This window comes from Seriola lalandi, unplaced genomic scaffold (assembly GCF_002814215.2).
Source record: "Seriola lalandi dorsalis isolate HSWRI2012SDOR001 ecotype SW California unplaced genomic scaffold, Sedor1 jcf7180002054794, whole genome shotgun sequence".
In the NCBI taxonomy this organism is placed as follows: Eukaryota; Metazoa; Chordata; class Actinopteri; order Carangiformes; family Carangidae; genus Seriola; species Seriola lalandi.
The window spans coordinates 181,229-206,934 of NW_019525347.1; the positions used below are offsets into that span (position 1 = coordinate 181,229).

General features: G+C 40.9%; 1 protein-coding gene across 1 annotated transcript; it reads right to left on the minus strand.

Moving 5' to 3' along the window:
- Positions 1-9: 9 nt before the first annotated feature.
- Positions 10-25,706, minus strand: vwa5b1 (von Willebrand factor A domain containing 5B1). Its single transcript, XM_087179137.1, is given in 23 exon segments — positions 10-2,011; positions 2,590-2,713; positions 4,177-4,246; positions 4,663-4,734; positions 5,321-5,455; positions 6,155-6,292; positions 6,932-7,225; positions 9,149-9,239; positions 9,242-9,394; positions 10,573-10,769; positions 11,429-11,630; positions 11,916-12,101; positions 12,310-12,424; positions 13,706-13,908; positions 14,680-14,790; positions 15,932-16,108; positions 17,964-18,088; positions 19,759-19,890; positions 20,808-20,962; positions 21,211-21,430; positions 23,284-23,445; positions 23,640-23,800; positions 25,613-25,706. Coding segments are annotated over 23 exon segments (3,948 nt in total). The 5' UTR covers positions 25,678-25,706; the 3' UTR covers positions 10-1,351.

Genomic DNA, 25,706 nt, shown 5'->3' on the forward strand with positions numbered 1-25,706 from the left:
GTCAATTAAGTCAATTAAGTACACATATTTTTACATTTAGCGTATCATTATTTAAGGGAGGCGGGTCCACAGTCACACTTTGAAAAACCAAACTCTAACTTAATTTTAGTTGGTCATTTAGTCTAATGCTTTTAGCATAACATTTGCATTTTAAGTATTATTATTTTACTTTTTGTGATATTTTAATTAAAAAGTTTTCATTGTTGAACAGCATTTAGGTCAAGTTTTGTCCATTTCTCATATTCCTATTCCTATCTCTTCTTCAATTTGTACACGTAATATTTTAGCTAGCTAACATTAGCTTTGTTGGCTCAATTAGCTACACAACATTTACATCCAGCAGTTACAGGGTGTAAATACTCAGCAACAACTAATAATAGTAGTAATAATAATAGTCAAAGTAATAATAAGAGTTTGTGTAGAGTAACCCCTTTTAAATTAGTGAGGCATAAATACCTACTTACAATGTAAACATTTAGCTTATATCTAGGTTAATTTTGAACTTGCAAACAGATGATGCAACCAACTCCAGGTCTGTGTTACTCTCTGATTCTAAAATCTAATGCATGATCCAAACCTCTTCTCTTAGATAGGTATATAATCTGATAAGTGAAAAAATACAAACTGTATGTATCATTAAATAATAAACAACAAATAACATGCAAGTGGGATACACATTCACCGATTCCCACCTAAAGCACATATTTCTTAAAACCAAATCTTTAACATGTATTTCTTATTTTCTTTAGCTGTTTGCATATTTTTCTGTCTCTGCTATAATCAAACTGCAAAATGGCAAATATTAATAACATTGTAATGATAACAGCCATTAGAAAAGACTGGCATTACTGCGAGCAAGTACCCAGATGTTTTCATGTGACATTTTTTCCACAAGACAATCAATTCAGAAAATGCTGTAAAGATGTAAAGACAGTGGAACTATTTTCTCCAACCGTTTTGCAGCATTCTCCCCATAACATCAATATGATGACAATAAGAGCTTTTTTCATATGTTGATGGTCGGTGGCCCGGCATGCTACTAATTTAACACTTACATTCTTCTCCATGAAACTCAAATCTGTGGCATAACTCTGATTAGATCCCTTGCTAACAGGGATCCAGCTACAGTATATGGCACCAGCGAGGTAATAGCTTGCACATAGTGCCTCTGAAGAGCCTGTGATATGTTTGAAGGAACAGCACACAAACAGAAGAAGATGCACATTGTTCACAACTGCCACAGTAAAATCAAACTCCAGAGGACATACTGCTGAATGAAGAATAGTACAGCCTCAGTTAGCATAGTATCATATGGGACTCAGTACTCTGAGTGGTCTGTATTAGTCTTGGACTAGACACTGTTAGGGTTGTAACAGAGCATGTTCAGTTGCAGGTTTTCATCCCAGTGTCTGAGGATGATGAAGAGCTGGTTGGCAGCAGCCTTGATGGAGGCTAAATCTCGGCCTTCTGGGATGTCCTGTGCACTCAACCACATGCTGGCCTTGGCGGCTACCAGTTCCCATTCTATGAAATAACTGGCAGAGCTATGCTCCAGCCAGGCGAGGGCCACAGCTGTGGCCCACACCATGCTCTCTGGATTCAGCATCCTCTTAAGCACACCGCCGGGCGATGCTGTTTCTAAGCCCCCTGACCCAGAGCTCCGTCCACTGTCCACCTGGGAGTGCGGGGAGAGCGGGGGCTCAGCAGCGGTGGACGGACTTCCTAATGAGGAAGGAGCCGCATCCGTCCAGGCGCTCTTGGACAGATGAGAAGGACTGTTGATGCCTGCAGTTTGCTCTGCAGGTTGCTGATATGTTTCTGGCTCACACAGTGATCTGTGCCCGTCGTCGGCACTTTCAGCTCTGCGGCTGCTGGAGTGAGACAAGTGGCCCAAGCTGGTGCGGTGGCTGGTGAAGGGGGACGTCCACTTTAGCTTGTCCATGGGCACGTTGATGGCATCACACAGAGCTGTGTCCAGAGGAAATGCTCCACTAGCCAACTGCAACAACAGCTGTACAGAAGGAAATAGATTACTTTTTTGATTTTGTGGTTTGCTTCAATACAGATTTTGAAGGGAAGAAATGATGGTTTTCAGTTTAGTTGCCCAAGATTATACATTTCCTTCCATGGTCAGTTTACAGAGAAATATATTAAGTATCTTGTGGTGTTTTAAAGTCCAAGACCAACACAATATATACAAGCCAGCTATAAGATGAATTAGTGTAATCTATAAATAACCAATCAAAAAGCCAGTATCCACCACTGACACCCTCTTTCTACCATCTCTGTATTATTTTTATGTACTTTTTCCAAAGAGACTGAAAGACTTTGCAAAGAAGGAGGAATAATGTGCAGGTAAAGGTCCTGGGTATGATGTAAATAAGATATGGCATGCTTCCATGCTGCACACCTTACCATTCACCACTATTCAAAGCAGTTCAGGAGTGCTACTGCTTATTGTTCCCCTGTATTCAAACCGGCTCAACAGATTGTGACACATTCGTCTCCCCAGACAGTCGGTTCAAATTAGTGTCCATCAAAAAACATGCAGGACGACCTAGCATTCACATGTATAGATCGGCTACCCACCAGAGGAATGTAGTCTTTGTTCTCGTTGTCGCTTTCTCCAATTGAATCACCAGACTTGCTGTGAGATCGACACATGAATCCTTTGGCGGCTCGAGTCAGCAGACGAGTCCTGCTGAGGGCCAGCCTTACAGAGGGACAGGAGACGCAGATGTAAAACACAGTGTTGAGTGTGTGTGTAGCACACACCATCCGATTTGAATCTACTGCTTTTATCAGGATAGGAAGGTAAGGGTTTCTGTTGATTATTTTGGTACATATGAAGATTTACACATAATAGAATTCCACTACATTCAGAGCCAAGAGAGTTTTAAGCCATACTAGCAGTGTGGCTCTTAACATGGCATTGTTGTAATAGATCAATAACCAATTTGGTAATTTTATGACTTTTCCTCTAGTGTCACCATCAGGTTTTATGTGAAATATCTCAACAACTGTTAAATAGATTTCCTATGAAATTTTGCACAGACATTCATATCTATCAGAGCGAAGTTTAATAACTTTTAATCTTGCATCCTTAATGAGCATCTAATACTCTGGTTTTTGACAAAATGGCAAAACGAATAACTTTCCCATCAGTCTCAGCTGTACTTTGTGTTGAGTGCTAGTTAGCAAATGTTTGCATTCTAACATGCTAAATGCTAAGACGGTGAACATGGTAAACATTATATCCTCTAAACATCAGTATGTTAGCATTGTCACTGTTTGAGTATGTTAGCATGCTGACGTTAGCATTAAGCTCAAAGCTCCGCCATGCCTGAAGGGACCTTCATGTCCGGGCTCGCCTTTGTTCCATTAGCTTCAGTAACTCAATGCACTTTGTTTTCTTCTTCTCTTCTCTCTTCTTCCCATATTCTAAGACAACTACTACAGCACTGGCAATTAGAAATTGAAACCTTCATGATTTTAGCAAAGATAAACAACAATTAACAATATTTTAAGCATTCAAATTATTGCAGTGACAAAGGTATTTACATCATTGGTTTCAATGTTGGAACTGTCATCTCTGCTGTCTGAAAACTTCTACAGTGTTCAGTCCTCTCTGTCCTGCTGTTTTTGCAGACATGCCTGAACGAACTGCAACATCCTCATCTTCAGAAACCGTCTCCAACAACACATTTGCAACGTGGGGATGGCTGTGTCCTAACAATTTCCAAACTGACAACAATAACACCAACTTTATGCCATGGTAGTCCAGCTGTGTGGAGGTGAGAAAGTAAGTAACATTTAAACTACACGGCTGTTTCTGTCACTGAACAACTGAGTGCAACACTATGAATGCTTTCCAGGAGACACTGTCTGAAAATGTGGGTCATTATCTCCACATTTAAATGATTATTGCGTCTTTGACGGAACATGGTAGGAACTAGTTCTTTTCTCTTATCTTCTGGTCATGAAATAGTCGGATATTCTTCTGATGCATTAACCTCAAGACAGCTTTCTCAAAATCATCTGGCGGAAATGGAAAAAGACGAAGATGCTATTGTGAAGCGATTCTCAAACTATAAAGCTGTAGTCCCTGTTTTTGCTCACGCAGTGGTTCCACAACCACAGCGTATTCATGCTCCCAGCCGCTCTACAATCACCCACCTGGCAGAAAAAATGCTCTCCACTGATTTCTGTGATTGGTCAGAGGTCACAGACGGACTCCTCTGCGAGACTTGGAGACAGAGAAGCAGAGTCAGACAAGGGAAGGAGAGAGAGAGAGAAAGCAGCAGTGGCATTTTATGTCACTTTTCTATTTTGTCCTTGACATGAGTCTCGAGTAACAAAGAGCTAAAACACACCCACTGAGCTGCAGCAGGGAGAACATATATTCCACCAGCTGTCTCTCTTCTGCAACTGAAATACTTCTGAGTGTGTGCTCATTGGTTTTTTTGGTTTTTTGTTGGTTTTTTTTTTTTTGTCAATACAAGCCACAAAATTGTGCCGACTTCTGTTATCACTTACAAGAAGGGGGGGGGGACTAAAATATCAATAATCTCATGTTTCACATTTGGACCACTACAGCATAGTTGCCTAGAAAATGAGAAGAGGCTGCCAGACAGTTGATGTCTGCTGATGTCTTTCACTTACCCTCTGTGAAGCTACATCTCTCCCAGCCAGCGGAGGAGGGAGTGCTGCATGGAGAGACACCGTCCTCTCCACCTGAGACAATGACAACAAAGATAGAGAAATGACTGTTAGCTGTCCTTTGTTTTATTTTATTTTATTTTAATTTTTTCAATATCATTTCCCCCTCTTTTCTCACAGCCTAACTAGATGTTGTTTGATTAAAAAAAAAAGATTATCAGGCAATACTGATGCGGCTCGTCTGCATCTGTGCCCACTGTGCACCTTCTTTTAACTGGCAGTGCCAAGCAGATGCTCAAGCAGCGTGTGAGTCTTCGTGCCTGCTGTTGCTATGCCACCACTGAAAACCAATTTAAAATGCTGCGCCCTTTCGCTGAAGTTGGAGTATTTTTGATGTAAAGCAGCACACCCGTTAATGAGCGTTCAATATCTCACAGCTCCCAGTACTTGCGATTGCAAGACTGCAACCATTTTCTTTTTCAAATAAATATAAATATATAAACATCAATCTTGGAAAATCTCATACCTCCTTCTCCCTAAAAAGAGCTCTGTAGCTCTTATATCTTTCTACTATATTTCTCATTGGTTAGAGAATCTAAAAATGAAAGCTCAGTCTATTTGGGATTGATTGAAAGTGTGAGCTAAAAAAGATGCAGCCTACTGTTGGGCTGCAGGATGTCTTCAGCTTCCTCTGACATGCCACCAGACTGAGAGCGACCCAGTCCAATGGAGTAACCTCTGTTCTTCCTGCTCCCTGAACGAGAGCTGGAGTGGGAGTCCCTCTTCAGACCCTCACCTGAAAACAAAATTCAAACTTTGTAAAAAAAAACAAAAAAAACTTTTTAAGTTGGCAGCTGGCGTGTGTCTGTGTTGCACAATTACGCCCTAACTGCCCCCTCTAAACCTTATAGGAAAAGTCACAACATTATTCAGCAGCAAGTTGCATCTTCAGAGGTCCTGTAAAAAAAATATGCACATTAGGAAGCTGTTAAAGAAGCTTTAAGATTAATAACACTAACTCCGTTTTTTTTATTGCTTAACTTTTATTATCAACAGCTTTTATTTGGGAATTCATTTATAATTGTTTCAGCTGTAAACATGAGCTTAGCTCTGCAGAGCTAGGCTAGCTGTTTCCCCTTTGTTTCCAGTCTTTATGCTAAGCTAAGCTAACCACCTGACTGGTATCAGATTGGTATCAGTCTACTCATCTAACTCTCTGCACGACAGCAAATAAGCATATTTCCCAAAATGTCAAAGTATGCCTTTAATAAAAGTCATTTTACTGACACGACATACTGTTGACTTTATAGGCCACACTGTTTGGTTTATAACTAATATGATAACTAATATAACTAATACTAACGCTTAACTACAAAAAAAAGAAATTCAACTGCAAGAAGTTTCTCCAGGTTATTTTTGAATTTTTCAAACATGAGGAGAGAACTGAACAATGTGTTCTATAAGGATCTAGTCACATTAAATCCATATGACTTACCGGGGTTTATGTATTCAATACATGTCTGCAAATACTCATTAGTGTCCAGGTCGATGGGAACAAACGCTGTGTATTTGCTCAGTATATTGCAGGCTTTGCTGGTGTGAATAGCATATAGCTGGTACTTCCTGCCAGAGCCTGTGGATTATGACAAATATAAAATGATTACGTAACATCACACTGGATTACATAATATTTTTTAACACTATACTGTATTAAATAATGTTTAATAATATTATTCGAATCATACATAACATATACAGTACATAACCTATAGACATATGCATCTTAAAAGAATAGTTAGACATTTTGGGAAATGCATTTGCTTTCTTGATCAATACCACGCTCATATCTATGAATTGGATATGAAGCTAAAGCCGGGGGGGGGGGGGGGGGCAGCTTGCCTGGCTCAGTTGACTGGGAACAAAATCACCCATGAGCACCTCTACATGTTATTAATCTGTGCAAAAGTGTAAAAATTATGTTTATGACACTTGTGCTGCATCTAACCTCCCATAAAACCATTTTTACAATTTAATTCTTGTATTAATTAAACAAGAAAAAACGTTTTAGATAGTGAGATTATAAAAATATGAGTGGTATCAATGTTCTTATCTAACTCTTAAAAATATACAACTGTATTTTCCCAAAATGTTGACCCATTCCTTCAAAGTTTCTTTTATAAAATTTCAACACCCATGTAAAAGAAGCAGATGAGAGATATTAACAGCTAAATATTAAAATGAAACATCCCCACGTCTTCCCAGACACACTCACCGTGTTCAATCTCACACTCTTTATCCACCATGTGCTCAAAGTCGTGTATGATGGAGTGTCCAGCCAAGTGGTGGAAGGTCTCGTTCCACAGCTCCTCGTGAACCTTTTCCTCACGTTCCCGTCCGTTCAGGAACGGCTCGATATCGAAGAGCACTTCCCACTTCATCGGTTTCCCACACAGCAGTCCGGACACCACGGCCTTGCAGTCACCTTTGTGCTGGTTGGCAGCACCCAGATCTGATATTCGGTTCTCCTGTGGGGTTTCTGCTTGACATAACTGGTGTCCGTAACCATCTGAAACATCACAGCAGCAAGATTTGATTCCTAAATTTGCACTTATCAATCACACTGTTGTCAGATCTCCCTGAGGCCTCTTGCCTGCTACTGCTCACTCGCAACTGGATTCGTGTTAAATTCATCAGCCATGTTTCCAAAGCTCTGTGTTCATCCTGTTTAAACAGACCTCAACTGACTGCTATTCATCTCCTGGGTCATTTTTTGTTTTGTCACAAAATATAGAAAATCATTTCCTGTCCTTCCTAACAACCTGTTTGTCATTTATATCAAACCTTTAAGGGACTTGTTACATCAGACTGAATAAATCCATTGTGTTTGTCTTGCCGTGAACTCAATGGCTGCAAATGTTATTGCCTCAGTTTCCTTATTGTTACTTCTAAATAAGATTCTGATCCAAATCTGGGATTAGGATTTCATGTTCCATTATTTTAAAGGAATAGTTATATAGCAATATTTGAAGTTGGATTCGAAGATCGATACCACTCTTGTGTCTGTCCATTAAATATGGACAGACACAAGAGGCATTAGGCTACAGTTAGCTTGGCTTAGCATAAAGACTAGAAAAAGGGGGAAACAGCTAGCCAGACTGTGTCCAAACAGCACCTCTAAATCCTTAACTCTAACAAGCAACCTCTGTGACACCGAAAGCGACACAGAGGGCGACACAGAGAGCGACACAGAGGGCGACACAGAGGGCGACACAGAGAGCGACAGTACAGGAAACACTGTTCGAGGAATATAATGAATGAGCTTGGTAAATTAACTTGCATTTATACAGTGCTTTTTCTAGTCTTAACAACCACTCAAAGCGCTTTACACTACTAATCACACTGACCCATTCACACACACACACACACACACACGCGCGCGATACAGGGGCAATTTGGGGTTCAGTATCTTGCCCAAGACACTTGGACATGTGCACTGGAGGAGCCGGGGATCAAACCACCGACCTTCTGATTAGTGGAAAACCCTCTTTACCTCCAAAGCCGCCCATGAGTTAATGAGTTAATTAGTGATCTTTAATGACGCAGGTAGTCACTCTGTCAAAACGTTTGATTTACACAAAGCTAATTTTTTCAGATCACCTCCAGATCAGGCATTTTGTCCAGAAGTGTTCCCCTCTCAGCAGAGGTTCTGTATCAGCTATATATAATATGATATGTAATAGCTTGACCCCCTCGCTCTAGGATGTTAGGCAGCGGTGGGCGACCAATTAAATAATGACTATTGGGAGACTTCCCTTAATGACGCGACTGGCAGAAATGTGTCCTGATGTAGAGCCCTCTTGCCCTCAATGTAAAGGCCAACCTGCAGAAGACATTCACAAGTTTTCTTCCTCTCTCCCAACCCTGTGCGTGGGTTTATTCCAGAAGCTTGCTCTATAAAAAGGCAAAGTTCAAGTGGTTGTAACATTTACCTCCTCAATCGCTAGAAGGCTCATTCTGCTGGGAGCAACAGTCTCCACTTAGACTCACAATATGGATCAGAGACACTATGTATTTCCTAAAATTAGGTTGTCGAAGGGATAAACAACAATTCATGAGGATCCGGACTCATTTACTACAATACTATGAGAACCTTCCTTCTCTTAATGTGGACAACCAGGAAGATAACTTCCATTATTATCACCATTACATTGTCTTTAAGTCATGTTTGTTGTAGTGTGGACTACGTCGGCTTTTATAAAGGCGTGCAACTTTGAGGACTCTTGAATGAATATGACTATACTGACTCGCGTGGAGATTTAGGGGATGGCTGATGAGCTGGGTGGTGGGCTTGTTGTGGGAGGGATGAACATACCTACAGGATGTTTTACATCTGCACTTGTGTATGCTTGTAGATGCTCTGGTATGCAAACAAAAACAATAGAAAATGATTGAAAATAATGATTTAAAATTGTTGCGTTTGTTGTCTCACCTGTATCTCCGACACTGCCAACAGATGGGCTGTCGGTGGAGGATCTGGATCCGTCTTCCCCAGCGGTGTTGCGAGCTGCTGGCAGCACGCCGCCGCCGCCCCGCCGCCGCCACCGCTGGGCTGTGGGTTGTCCTGAGGCTCTGAATCGGCTTCCTGCTGCAGAAGCGGCTCCTGCTGGAGGAGAGGCTTGTGACAGCTGGCAGGACGCCCTCTGGAAGATGTGGCGCACAGGCTTGCCAGCTGTGGCTGAAAACAACAGAAAGTTTTTTTTTTTCCAATTTAAAAAACACTGGTTCAATCACAGGATTTAATACGGTATGTAGCCTCATCTACTGATTGTAATTCTGGTCATTTAAATGATTTCACTCGAGCTTGGATTTCATGCTGCTTACATCATACAACAGATTATCAAAAGGACTTTTTTAAAAAAAGATATAGGAAAATCACCTTTAGATGCACTAAAACGAACAATTATTGTCATTATCAATTAATCTGGCAATCGTCTTCCTCTTTAATCCATCTATTGCATGGTGTATAAAATGTCAGAAAATAGTGAAAAATGTCTGTCTCAGTTTCCTAAAGCCAAAGCTGACGTCATCACGTTTCTCATGTTGTCTGACCAAGAGACCAAAACCCAAAGATGTTCAGTTTACTATCACATTAGACAAAGAAAAGCAGCCAATGTTCACAACTGAAAAGCTGAAACTCGGGAATAAATGGTATTTCCTTTTAAATTACTTAAACAATTAGTAGTTTTAAAGTAGTTGCCAGTTAATTTTCTAAATAATCAACTACTTGTTTCTAAGATGAGGTTGATTTGTGCAATAGAGAATAAATCAGATTAATGTGAGGTGTAGTCTTCATCTTCCCATTTGTGTAAAAATAAACAAATAAATACAAAGTTACTATTTACTCATTATAATTAGATTTCGATTGATTAGGCATGGCATGAGGGCAATGGAGCCTCAGCTGCATTTACAAAGAGAAGATATAATTTCTTCACAGCCCAATGAATTCTGTTGAGTTATACCATGATGCGCACAGAAATATTCTAATTTGATTACCGTTCATATATTTTGCCCTTCACTACTGAGCTCTGTCTGTTCTTGATTATACACCAGTCCAGACGGGGTCAGATGTTAATTTGTCAACACAGTCTGAATACAAATATTATTTTTCCTGATACAAAATAAGATTCTCCTGCCTTCATAACTGCACTACATTGTGCTTAAACAAGTACAGCAGCTGACGACCGGCATGATTATTATTTTCAGTTTGGAATCACGGATGTGAGATCGATGATCTACAGCTAAATTACAGACTGAATCAGAAATAACTGCCGACCCGTTTTCAGAAACTAGAGGAGAGCAGATCATCTTAAAAGCAATCATGTGGATGTTTCTCTCGGCAGCGCCGGCGCACACCTGGTAGTCGTTCTTCCACTGCGCCTCATGCTCAGGGCTCATCTGGCCGACCAGCTCCTGGACCTTGGCTCTCCTCAGTGGATTCTTAGCCACCACAGAGCTGGGGTCGCTGGGAGTGTAGACCCTCTTAGCCGGGTTGTAGTCTATTATCTGGTTGGTGCTGTACGCCCGCCTTCTTGGTGATGTATTACCCAACCCTGATGTTTTGTTCAAAGAAACAAATACTTAATGTGAGCTAATATTAAATGATGTTTCAACCCATGATTTATGAGCCATAATAAATCTACTGGGCCCCCTGACAGGTGACGCCATTTTCCAACCGTGACCAAGCAGCAACCTCCGGGGCTGAAAGATGAAGCCGACACAGGAAGTCTCAACAACTGTAGTTCCTCGAAAGGCCACTTGAGGCTGGCTCCAAAAACAAATCAAACCCCTGGACTCCCATGTTACAGCAGAAATAAACACATTTACAGCCTGGTACAAAGAAAGGTTTCGGTCTTCATGACAACTGTATGGGGGTGAATTTTTATATAACTCACTCAAGGTTTAAAGTTATGCATAATTGAGGCATATATGGGTGACATTACCGAGGATACATCCATCTTTATGTGCAGTCTATAACAGTGACCTGATTTACTTTAAATTGCCTTTGAATCCTGCGCTCATCCAAACTTAGAGCAGATACATGGCGTATTAATCGTGGTCTTACATCTACATTATATCTGTTTCAGGTGACCTACAATGACAGTTGTCACGGCCGGACCAGTTGAACTAGTAACAAGAACACACTAATTAAGATTTAACAACTGTAGTCTAAGCAATTGGAGATCCCCTCATCTAGGAAGTACGTCCTCACCCATGGTGTCTTGCTCTGTGGTTACAGGGCTGCCGTCTATCACGGAGTCCTGGTAGGAGTCATACAGAGGGCCGGAGGCTGTTTCCCTGTAGGAGCCCTGACTGTCGACGCTTGTCTTCACCTGGTCCTCCTCTTGAGAGTGGTAAAACACAGAGCTGGCCGACTCAATGGAGCGCATCATGCTGTATCGCCTCCTCTTATCCTGTTAAGATTCAGAGTGGGTGACACATCCAAGAAAAGTGCATAAATGAAGGTCCATTAGTGAGATTAAAAAGCTTCTGCATAGTTGAGTTTAGCCCTTTTTTAAAAAATAATTTCCCTCAGGATTTACTTCAAACCCATTTCAGAGGCGACAGATAAGTGATTTAAGTGAAGTCTATGATCAAACTAAACATCAAAAAAGAAATCACACGGTGTAATTTGAACACATAAAGTCAATCAAAACGCAGTCGTTTACATCACTTTTCAGCAGGTGTCTTCCACTTACAGATTTGGGGTTGGTGTGGTAGCGGGTGGTGTCACAAACCACACTGTAGCCAATCAAACTGTCCCCTGGAAACAGGAAGGTGTTGCCCACCGGGGACAGAAGCACTTCCTTGGTCTCAGGGAAGAGCCAATCAATTGAAATGTCACTGAGCGCCGGAGACATGGTTTTCTTCAGGGACTTTATCATCTGTGGAGCAAAAATAAGCCTTTGAAAACAGACTTTCAGCTTCTGCCTGACCAGTACATAAAGCCAATGGCGTCTCTGAGATATGATTCCCTAATTGGTATCAGCGATAGACACTCAGCGATTTGAAACCGCTGCATAATGGCTCTTCAGTGGCCCTCAGAATAGCTGGCTGTCATTATGGGTGACACACAAAGCTGGAAATGAGTACCTTGGGTTGCAGCCTCTCTCCCTCGGCCAGGAACTCTGCCGTTCCTTTAGAAACTGTCGCCAGTCCCTGCACCAGCCTCCTGCACGCGTTCTGCCCTATGCCGAACGTAAAACATCTGCACAAAGACATTAAACACTGCAGCTCCATGGACAGATCGAGATATACACGAGGATGGTAACAGGTGTCTTCTCAGGATGTGCACACATTTTGCAGAGATTCTAAAGAGATGCTGTGGAGATATACATAAACTATCTAATTTGTCAACCATACAGTAGCTTTGGGGGAAAAACAGGAAATGATCTTTCATGGTGGGAAGTTGAGACGTGCCTACTGCTTTTCAGAGTTCCCCAGGGAGGATGGGAGATGCTTTATTTGACCATTTTTATTCCATTTCTCACAGAGGACACGAGCTGACCAATTCCACTGCACCAGCAATGTCCCTTTTACATTTTTAATGAGCTCAGAGAGTGCGGATAAAAACGGAAATGTCACCTTTGACGTAGTTAAAAACCTAACACGGATTTTGCAAAACAGAGATTCATTGTTGTTTGATCTTGTCTCTGAAAGGCTGCACTGATTTGTAAGCATGGCGCAATAACGACCCGGGAGGAGTCGACGGATTGGCCGAGCTCTGTGTACCGAATGCAATCGTCTGGGGGGGCAGTCATCCATTAAGAGGGGGAAGACAAAAGTCAATTATTTCTAGGGTGACTCAGGAGAGGGATTCACAGTGTGAGACCTGGAGATGCAAGCAGCAAAATGAAATGATTTCCCTGTGTACGGCACTCTCAGCTGACAGCTGCTGTTGGCATCCGGCAGGGAGCATTCTTATGTCCTCATTCAGTTTTAAAACAGTGTTGTGTTATTTTAATCTAAAATCAATCCTGCGCAAATGTCGGGATTCTGACAGATTCCTCGTGCTGATAGAGATGTATAATGTTTGACACTGACACAACATAAGATGCGTTCTTCCAGATTTCATTTCAAGAGGATTACAGCTCCATAACCAGGTGTTGCTTTTAAGCCCCTGCCAATCCCTGGATGTCATTTTTATGTTATGTGTGAGCTTTGCTTTTGCTATCTGCATAATGAGCAGAAACAAAAAGATGAATTTATTATCATTTGCTTTGGCACAACATATAGTAGTTTCTCTGCCAGTGCTGTTACTGCTACAGTGGCTTCTAATAAGCTTGGCCTTGACTCATTCTTTACTCTTAATAACCAGACGGCTACCTCAGATACATATTCATGTCAGTGTGACAAGTTGTGTGTGCAGATATGAATCAAATCCAATATCAAATGGGACAGTTTGTGATGGATTTTGAGTCAATGTTGATCTTTACGCCTCATTCTAACATTCAGCATCGTGCCCGAGTGCGGTAACAGTCATACTTGCCTGATGTAGCGTGCATGTCTGCGGACCAGCTCGATAACTTTGCCTGTGTTGCCGACGGCTCCGTCGGTGAGCAGGAAGAGCAGGCGTGGGTGTCCGCTGGACAACGGCTGCCTCAGGATCCAGTTGAGCGGTGCCAAGATGTTGGTGCCCCCCATGTCAGCTCTGATCTTCCTGACATACTCACAAGCCACGGCCAGGGCCTCCTGGATCATCACGGTGAGGAGGAGAATATATAAACTGAGGTTTCTTATTTTACAGCATCATACAGTTGCTTTAGTTCAGTGTTGACAACAGATCTGTTGTAACACAAAATGAAAACATCAAACAAATTAGGTAATACGCCACGAAGCAATGTATTATCTAGTTGCACAGTATTATATATGTTCATCACTGATTATAGTAGCCTATTTCAAAATAAAATGGTTATTAGCAAAAAAAAGGTAATATCCTCAACATTATATAAATACCAATAGACCTGCCGATTAGTCGATTAGTCGTTTGATGGAAAATTTAACAGCAAGTGGCCAAAACTGCCAACAATTATCTGGTTCTACTTCACCAATATGAGGATTTGCTGCTTTTCTCTGTTTTATATCACTACAGATTCAACAGCTGGATTAGGAATTGGACTAATATGAAGAAGAGCTAGACCCACTGCAGCAGATTATCAGTATTTTTACTTTGATTCTTTAAGTACATTTTGCAGATAGTACTTCAGTACTAGAGTAGGATTTTGAATGGAGGACTTTTAATTATAATTGTATTATATTATATTTCTTTTACTTGAGTAAAGGATCTGAATACATTTTCCACCACTGTATGTATGGATCAAGCCCCCCAATAATTCCACTTATCTTTTCAAAAAGCGCTTTTCACAGCCACAGATGACACTAATACAACTCTCTTCAAAGCCTGAGTTCTCCTACTCATGACAAGTAAACTAACAGCCATTAAATGACAGAGAGATGCTTTACCTCCTCATAGTTCTGGCTGGTTGTGAAAAGCGATTTGAATGTAGAGCCGAAGCCTATGATGTTGAAAAGGCATCCAGGCACGAGGCTCTTGAGAATCACCACCATGGCATCCTGGGAAAAGAGACCGAGAGCAGATTAAGTCCACCTCCAGAAAACAGAACCACATAAAGGCCGTGAAATCTGAAATTCTTAAAGAAAACAAAAGGCAAAAACTCTTCGGCTCATTAGGTGCTTCATGTCCTGTTGGAGTATTCCCACTGCAATACAGCTGTATGTGCTAATGTCTAGTTGACTGACTGTATTGCGCTATATGAGCTGTCATCACTGTGTAGCAGATTTTCTCCAGGAGAGGAGTGAGTGAAGTGAAGCAGCGCGCGGTATCATTTCATCAATCATCGCCTCTTCTACAGCAGAAATGCAGTTTCCAGAGGAATACCACTTATCTACACCTTCATTCAAGTGAAGAGCACATGGTCACAGCCGGACAATCTATAATAAAATGTTTATTCAGGCGCATTAACAAAGAAAAACCTGGATATATAATAGTCCAGTTTTTAAAGATATACAGAGCGTATTTTGTAGGAGTTTTTGAAAGATCAGTGGTAAGTAGTCGGTACATCACCACCAGGCTCGCCCTGGCCTTAAGCCTAGACTCTGTGGTATTAGACATATCCAATAAAAGGCTGAGTCTGGGCCACAAATGAACATCAGTTGGCAACACATCACAGGGCAGGCTCAGTGCACAAGCAGCCAAATAACTTACAAACATTTTTTTTTTTTTAAATGTAGGTGGTAAAGAAACCTCACATTAAGTCTGATGAAACCTCAAAGACGTGCTGTCTAACACCTAGCAACTGGGAGACGTTTAGTTAATAGTGAGTGATTTGTCTGATTAATATTCTTGAGTACATGTCCTTCACACGTCTATAATCTCTGCAGACTGAGTATACAGTATAGCTACGAGCCAATAAGGTAATTATACAGGCCCAGATGGCATATCATGTTCACCGTGTGTTTTGATGCATTAGCTTTCCATTTAATCTCTTAAAAATCTGGATATTTTTGATCCATTTGGTGTCAACTATGGCAACTATGACACATTTCAGCAAATTCACTGTAATCTGAAGATATCATATCGAGAGAAACCCATCTTTAAACTAGTGTAGTGTAGTGTTGTGTGATACATTAAAATGTATATGTATATGTCTGGATCTGTATCTATACGAGAAATGAGATATAAAAAATAAAAAACCTTCACACGGTTGATGTTAACCCCGCTCATGCTGCCGCTGCGGTCAATGAGGAAGATGAATTCGCCGTGAACCTTCCTCAGGTCTGAGCTGATAGACTTGAGGTCAGGACAAAAGTTCAACATAACCACAGGGTTGTGAAGGATGTCCTTATGCAGCCGCCTGTGAATGATATCAACCTATAAAGACAAAGGAAGCAGAAAGGAAAGGCATGAATCAGAGGACAATCATTTGACAGCATGAGATAACTGGATTTTCTATGAATTTGTGAATGCTTTGATTTATCACTTAAAGAAAAAAAAAAAAGATTAAAGAAGATTTAAAAAAGAGATACAAGTGATCAGGTAGATAGACAGAGCACATCAATTATTGTAGATGTGCAGGAAATTCCAGGCAGAGTGTGGCGAGCCTTTGGAGTGTTTCCATAGAAACCCATTTTTATGGCTAAGTGCTCTCTCTCTCTCTCTCTCTCTCTCCTTCTCCTGTTAAGGTCTGCTGGTCACTTAACAACCTCATCACAGCTGAGATATGAATGGAAACACATGATTCTCCTAAATAAATAAAAACAAAGCTATTAAACTTGGCATTTTTGAGAAAAAATAATGCCAAACTGGTATCAGTGTGGCTACATTTTCTTTAAGTGGGCTGGTAAATTATTGATTTGGGCAGGTCGTAATAACATAGGTAAACATTAGGGCTGTTTCCACATAAGAGGAGTTGGGCTCTCCTGGGGGGCAGCAGTAGCAGTGACGCACAGCTCATGGAGACAATTAAAGGAGCTATGAGTTTTCTCTGCCACCAAACGCAGTTTCTTGTCACGATCGGGCAGCGTTGGTGGTGATAATGGTGTCTTGACATAAGCTGCGGCCATCATTACAAGGCAAGAGGTTATACACCCTCTGATCTACTCCGTCATCCTCTCATGCTGAACTGAGGGAAAACTAATTACTACAATGACTCACAATTGCAAAAGTACTATTGCTAAAGGGGATGCTAGCAGGTTAGCATGCTAACTTCAGCAATAGAAGTGATAGAAGTAGAAGCAAAATAAGAGTTAAATTTCCACCAGTGGAGACGGTGATTGGCTAGTAAAGAATTTAAGTTTGATGCTAATGCTAACATTGGCTATGTAGCAAAACACTTACACGTAGCACCTTGCTACTTTTAAAAGGAAGTGAAATGCCTCCGTGCCAGATTGCAGCAGTTTGCGTCACAACACAGTTCAATCTTAACACAGCGGCAGCATAATATATTTTTAGATTCAGTTTAACTCACACTGTGTTAATATATCTTTATCTCTGATGTCTACTGCAAATAAACGTTCATAAACATATAACATATTTAGAAAGAGTGGCAGGCAAGCAGCGTTTGCCCGGTTTAAGCTAAAAATAGACATCAATTACAGTGAAGTGTTGCGTGGCTCTGCTTGCCTGTAAAAGCCAATATAGCCTAACTTTCTGACACTGGAAACTGCCCAAATGGTACATTAAGTTACCCAAATCATCACAACCAGCCTGCCCTCTAATTAAGTAACAAAGTTGCCCAGTCGGGCAGAAAATCCCCCATCTGGCAACACGGACTTTACTGGTTCTGCTCTACAAAATGTACTCTTTACTCTTTCCAGATTTGCAGCTCTACACATTTCATGAAATTATGGACTTACATAAAGGGCAGACACAGTGTCATGAACATTGGCAAAAGCTATCTGATACAATCCCATTCCTTGAAACCTACCCACCTTTGCGGAGATCATAATGTTCAGTTTTTTGTTGAGACTATATCAGACAGGAGCTGATTCAACCCTGTAGTGATTTTGAAACTATGATGTCTAGTATTGGTTTGCATCATATTGCAAGATATAACAAAATAATGTGACAACATCACTGCGGTTTCATAAAAATAGTATTTGTTGCAGGGAATTGTTTGTGATAATGTCCTGTTTTGTAGACTTTACCACTCTCCTCAAAATGATATTGGTACGATGTTGCAGTCATCAGTTCAAGTACACGATGCTGAGGTCGATGACACACTCACTTTCCTCTCATTGCTGGAGTCCTTCTTGGTGGCCTTGATGAAATCACTCCGGCCATGAAGATACTCATCATACTCCTCCTGTGTCATGTCTCCGTTCTCAATGAGCACATGTGGCAGATGAGGCTCTACAGTGGCACAGTTGGTCAGGACAGAGACATTACTAAAAATATTACAGGCAGATTGACAAGCAAAGGACAATGTCTGAAACTGACTCCAGGCAGCAGCGCAGGGTGGGGGAGTGTGGTTATATCTGAATTGCAGAATTATCCCAATATTGATGAAAAAATGATTGCAAATAAAGATGCTGTATCACAGCTGTGTGAATCGTGAGGAATTGGACTGTAATTGTTCCGTAAAGTACAAGGTATCTGTACTTTTTAAAGTGATGGTTTTTAAAAAGCTGATTTCAGCTTTGTCAAAATATTAGATCAAAAAGTCTTTAATTTGCAAACATTACAAACATTAGTTATAAAATGTAGAGGTTTAGACCTCTGTCCTTATGTAAAATTCATGTGGACCTTAAATTAATTAGTCATTTTTTAATAAGTTAATGTGCCCATTATTTCATCCATCCTGCTTCTGCTGCTTATCCAGATCCAGGTCATGTGCTGCCTTATCTTTCCCATGGGTTTTCACTGACATCTTTTATACTTTGGCCATGAAACAGGTATTAAATTGCATCTTTTGTAGTATATAAAATGACTTTAAAAGTAAAAGATTTTACTTAGCAAGTTTCATAATATGTTTTCTAGCCTGTCATTAGCAATAACATTAGTTTTAAAATGTTTTATATGTGATTTTAGCTAAAACCAAAACACAACCAGAAAAGCTGAAAACGAAAATCACCAGCACTGTTGTTTCAAACCTCTGATCTTATGTAAAATTCATGTGGACCTTAATTAACTAATTAATAAATTAGTAATTTTTAAACTGCTTAATGTATACACCAGTCGACCCATCCATTTTCTGCTGCTTATCCAGGCTGTGTTTAATGATTAGTTAAGGATAATTGGGGATTAACTAACAACAATGTGATATAAATGTCAATAAATTCATGTACTAACTACATAGTACCAGCTAAATAACTCTTGGTGTTATCACCCCTTCTGGTTTTCATTGAATAATTTCATGTTCTGAACAGTGTGACCATGAAGCAACTATTTAATTGCATATTATGTGGTATTAAAATGTATTTAAGTGGTGTATTTATATGATGCAGCCTATGTTTCTGGTCATTAATCGACCAAGCTGATGACGAAAATAAACCTCTACCCTCTGTTGTGTTTGTTACAACACACATGCATGCCTTGTAATGAGCTCGCTTTCCTCCATCTCCATCTACTCGAACTGAACATCCATGTTGTCATTGCACCAGTCTGAATTAAACTGACCAGCACTGGTCACAGGTCTGTTTACAAAAAAAAGCTTTCATAAGAGGCCTATTGGATCAGCGAGGCCGGGGCTCATTCCTGCCTCTGGGAGACAACGGGCCCACACATACTGTAGGTCAAGACAGCAGTTAGAGGAAGATGAGAGCACAGGGATAAAACAAAAAGACCTGACACTGCACACCCACACAATGGAGGCTGTCTCCGCTGGCATGTCATACATTAATAACAAGAGGCAGTGAATCACCTCGCCACTGATCTGATTATGAGCTTAACAGAAAAAAAAAACACTGTAAGAGAAGCTCGACAGAGCCGAAATAAACAATTTCAAAATATTCTACTTGAGAGGGGAGGAGAGACTGATTGCAGGGCCGTGCTGTGAGTGAGTTTTGAAGCTGTACACCTACCGCTCGGGTAAATGAGGATTTTGACAGGACAGTCGTAAGTGTATTTGTCCGCCAGAGTAATGACGACACTGGTGGCAGAGCGGGCCAGAGGGTCCGCATCAGCTCGGATTGCATGAGAGGGGCTCTCTACACCTACACAGAGCAGAAACCAAGAGCAGATCAAATAACCACTGGCTTCACCTCCAGCAATAACAAACCAGCAGCTCCCACAGAAATCACCCGAAACGTCACTAAAAGAGCTCAAATTTTCAAAAGATCTAATAAGGAAGATAACTGATGCCTTCAAGTGCTGGTGCACTTGTTTGATCGAACATGAAGAATAAACAGACAATAATTATTATTATTATGTAAAACATTCTATGATGATAAAAATCAACAGTTTATAGTAAAGGAGTAGTGCAACATTTTGGAAACTACAGAGATAGATGAGAAGATCAATACCACCGTTACTCACGTGTGTTGGATAAATAGGAACCTACAGCCAGCACGCCGTTAGCTTAGTTATTTTAGCTTAGCTTAGTTTATTTTGGCTTATCTTAGTTTAGCTTATCTTGTTTTAGCTTAGCTTTACTGAGTTACTGAGTAGAAATCTTTAATCAGGGTTTATAAGAAGTGTTAGTGTTGGTGGATTTTCTTTTTTAACAGAACTAGGCAGGTCTTAATGTTAAGCTATGCTAACTGTATCCTGGCTGTAGCTTCATACTGTGTAGACAAGCATGAGAACGGTATCTTCTCATCTAATCCTTGGCCAGAAAATATAATCACGTTTTCCAAAAAAAAAACATTCCTTCCTGTTACTAAAACCCAATTCAATTCAGCATTTGCTGTACACACAAATGAAGCTGAAGCCATGTTTTGTTTTTTCTTACCTCACTGCAACATGCATCACGATAACAATTTCTTATTGCAGACACGAGAGCTGTCAAGAAACTCTAAAACGCAGTGCTTGATTACAGGATAGCTCAAGTGGCCGGGCCTGTTATAAGATAATACACGCTGGTCCACTGGAGTCGTGGATTTGTTCTTGGAATAATGGTTAGTTCTCTGACCTGCGAGGAGATAAGGAGCGCGTATCTCTAGCTGGAAGTTAAACTTGTAGTCCATGGAGTTGATGGCCTCCTCCTCCAGCAGTGAAGCCAACCACAGCTGAGGGGAGTTGGGAGTTTGATCGTGAGGACTTGAGGCACTGGTATGCCTGTCCCGCCTAAAAGTGGCAAAGCATAACTACATTAAAATGGAGCCATCTCGAATGAACATATAAAATGTTAGTATTCAGATTCCATCCATAAAAATGTATATTTGGGGCCCAATAATCCAGTTTACAGTAAAAAATCGTACTTTGAAATACACCAAATCTGACCACAACATGTAACAAGGTGTAATATCAATATGGCAGTTGTTCTTTGTTTTCTTTATTATTGTTTTCACGAGTTCCTCCGTTTTTTTTCTTACGTTCTGGAGAAGTTGGGGGACAGTCCCTGCTCCTCATTGATGGTCCTCTGTACTCGAGGCGTACACACCGGTGGGGTTGACACCCTGATGCCCCCGCTGGGCAGGGTTGAGAGCTCAGAGGAGGTGCTGACCAGAATATGGACCGTCTCCATAGGAGGGATGATCCCAAGGTTAACCACTAACACTGTCGTCTCCAAATCCTCATCCAACACTATGTGTCCTGTAACACCAGACTAGATTAGCAAACAACCACATTTTTAAAATTGACCACAACCTCAAGTTGTCCAGAAACAATCTGGAGTTATCTTTGACGCCTGATTCCTTCCTTGATTCTTCATTTTAATCTTGAAAACAGACATCGCTCCTAGTACAGAATGTTGGAATGACTTTTTGTTGGTGAAAGATTTTGCTGATTTATGTAGAAATCACAGTCAGGCTTCAAAGTCAGTTAAACCTATAACTTATTAACCTCTTAAAAACCTGCAAACAACTCAAGGCACCTTGAGCAAGAGTCTTTCCTAAGATTAAAGCGTGGGTGAGAGGGCAGGTGCATCTTTAGAGAGACTTCAATACAGCATTATCACATTATCACATTATCACGTCTTATTGCTCTCAGAGTTAATTCTACAGTAACACCAGTATTTCTTTGTACTAGTGAAATAACTAACTATAATCTTATCTTGAGCTCACATCCCATTGATTATATTGGCTTATAAAAAAAAATTCTACCTGACTCAAAGCCCTGTTCAGATCCATAAATACTCTACCCATGTAACAGAAAAATGTAAAGGGGTACTCCATCAATTCAACATTGCCCTTCCAAAAAGTTTGGGCACTTGTGAGAAACAAATTTAAGAAATAAATAAATAAATAATGGTGCTAATGAAAGTTCCCATTAGAACCACAGAAGAAATCACAGGAGACAATTAAAGTGATCTCCATATGTAAAATTAGTGAAGTGGCCCTTTAAACCTGCATTCAATTATTTTGTAGACCACTTAGGGAAAGTGCAACAAGCTCTAAACAGTGGTGTATTATCACCTCTTAAAACTGATGTGCTACATGTCAGCAAACAATTACCTGGATGTTGATTTACACATCCAGCAGACACGGAGCAACATTAACATTCATTTGTATCCGCCTTATGAATATACACACCGGTGACAAATTAAAAGAAAAACCAGAATTAATGAGTGGAGAAACATAACGAATGCAGATGCTTCCACACTGGTGGTACAATTAAGCCGTTAACATCTGGTCATGCTCTGCAGCAGCTGTAATAATGCTGAGCAGGCTCAGTTGATTGTGATTTTGTATGACGATGGAAGGAGTGAGGTGATCAGATGGCTCTGTCATGCTGTGGGGGGCATTTTGCTGGCACAGTTATAGAGAAGGGAAATCAATAAAAAGTTGTTCTGAGTGATCACCTTTATCCTGCGATGAAACATTTCTATCCTGATGGCGGCAGCCTCTTGCAGGATGAGTATGCCCCCATCCAAAGGATGCGAGGGCTTACTGAATGGTTTGATGAGAATGGAAATGAAGTGAATCGGATTCCATGGCCTTCGCAGTGACCAGATCTCAACCATTTTGATTTTGGACTGACGTGTTAGACAGCGCTCTTCACCACCGTCATCAAAACACCAAACGAGGGAATATCTTTTGAAAGAATTGCGTGCATCCCTCCAGTAGAGTTGAGTGACATGGAGCATGAGGGCAGCACACGGTGGCCCAATACCTTACTAAGACACTCTATGTTGGTTTTTCCTTCAGTTTGTGTCCGCTGACTCCTGAGGGTCTCCTGGCTTAGTAGCAATACATTCACCATGTTCACTAGATGGTCTCTAACTTTGGAAAACGGGTTGCTACAAGCAGTGAGAGTGAACCAAAACCGTGAAGACCAACATCAAAACAATGAGCTGAAAGACACTCTGTAGAGCTGAAGAGGAACTGCAGAGTCAGGTGATTATGTTCTGTGGGTTCATCACTATGAGCAACCCCATTTCACATTACACATAGCCACTTGATCCTTTGCTTATACAAAAATATTGATTAGAGCACCTTTAATCTTACCACTGCCACTCTGGAGAGCTCCATTAGATGTGTTGTAGCAATCGAGATAACAGTCCTCAATTTTTGCCTTGTCTTTGATTTGCAGTGTTATGATCTGACTGGATATCATAGCCTCAAACCCTACAACAATGGACTTTTCCTCCAGTGGATAAATGAAGATTCCTAAAAAAGCAGCACAAGAGGAAAAACATGAATATGTGCAGATGCAGCAGACAAGCAATTACACATATTCAGTCGATAACAATCAGTTTTACAGCAGTGTGTTTCAGAGCATAAGGTGGGTTTAAATTGATTGAAAGTGGAAAGCGTTCCCGTGACTGAAGTAAACAAATTAGTCTCCTGTAGTACACACTTACCCTCGATTGCATGATCTTCAATATTTTCATAGGTCATAGAAGCTGTCAGGGCCAGAGTATAACCCCTGACACAGGAAGTGATGTCAGAGACACTGAGGGGCAGAGCACTCCGATTCTCCTTGTTAATGAGTCCAGGCATGGTGCTGGTTTTAGGATTCTGGTTTGTAACGTGGGGGAAAAGATAATGACAATTGAACCAACAATGTGTGAAATAATGAAAGAAATGATTAAAACAGAACAATTAGTTAAATTAGTCATACCAGGAAAAACTACCAAATTAACCACAATTCATTCATACTGTGAAATCGTTAAGAATAATAAACTAGTCTGCACACCACCACACCTGCGTGTCTTGTTTATATTGGTGTAATACAATACAAGTAATACAAAATACAAAAACGGATCAAAACTTCAAAAGCTGAGTTTAATAAAGTCGTCCGTTCGCACGCCACGATTTCTTCGTGCAAATTTCTTCCCGAATTTCCACGGGGCCCAACAAGGAGGGAACAGTGCAGGGGAGCCCACGCAGAGCCCTGTGGTTTAATAGGTATTTCAACTTCAATAATCTTCTACGATATGATGTAAAACCAAGGAGCCTGAGGGCGGGTGACGGAGGTACTTTAGGCATTTGAGATAAAGGTCACGGCAATGAAACAAATTTAGGGTGGTTTCATCACTACAGCACACCAGCAATGTAACAGCAGAGGGAAAAACTGTATTCAGTGCCATGTGAGGGGAAAAAATAAACTTTGGATGTGTTGAAAATGCTTGGGGAGGAATACGGCATTGGTAACTGTGTAAGTGATACTATAAAATTATCTGTTGCTTCAGGGCTGTGCTTCATTGTTAATGTCGTCTCCTCCGCCAGCAATCTTGGTTACGCGCTGTCAATGGTCTGTGTCTGCTGCACGACCAGAGCCCCAGCACAGGCTTGATAGGAAGTGTTATGACGAAAGCAATTTCCATAGAGACAGCTCTGCTTGCTGGCCTGCTCGCCTGCTGACTGACCAGCAACGTCTCGAAAGTGTGCCTCTATCTCCGGCACCGTGACTGATTGCAATTAAAACACAGGGCGATCTCTGTCAATCACACACACATCACAAAATGAAAGCTGGTCTCCACAGACACAACTTTAACACTCATAGTCTGGCTGCAGAAGAAGTCCTTCAGAATCAATATCTAATAGCCAAACTGGGGTTTTAGGCACCACATGGTTATTTATGGCGAGGAAAAGGTCATTCAGATGCAGTTAGGGACTATGTTGCTGTCTGTCTCAACAGTGCCATCGTGTGTCCAGTCAACCACAGATTTAGAGGCAAACAGAGATACATCCCTTTGTCCCTATATAGAAACAATCTCCTTTTACACGTGAATAAAGAATGATTCATGCATGGCTGGACTGCAAAATATAATATTGCTGTGAGTGATTTTAAAAAAAATTAAGAATTAATGTGAAATTAAACCTCTATCTCATTTGTAAAAGCAGATTTGGATTCAAATTCGAAATAAGTTGGTTTCTTTAAATTTGGTGAGACTGGCAGGTGTTTGTTTTTTTTAAGCATCTTTTTCTTTAGGGTGTTTCAGCTTATAATTAGTGTTAAAAGTGACAGTCCCAGGGTGCTCCTCTCCTGGTTGGCTCAGTCACATGAATCACCCTGCCTCCCTTTGGGTTTTGCGAAAAGACCAGCAAACCGTCAACTCTTAACATTTTCTATCAGCAGTGCCACACTCATTAGTGCCAAAACAGAGCGCTGATGCTGTGGTAACCACCTGTTGAAACACACTGTCTGTATATCTGTTTACAGCACAAACTGAGACGGATCACTGGCAGTTTTAATCATCATCTAACTGGCCTGACCTTTTCCTGATTTAAAACAAATGACAGGGATGTTTAATATATGCATCATCAGAGAGACACACTGCGCCATTAAAATGCATCTGATACAGTCATACTATCAGCCTCATTACCTTACCTTTCATTTGTGTCAACTGGATGTGCAGCGAGGATCTCTTTCTCTGTCAGAAGTCCACTTATCATGAAAGATATCCACCTCCTCCTCCTCCTCC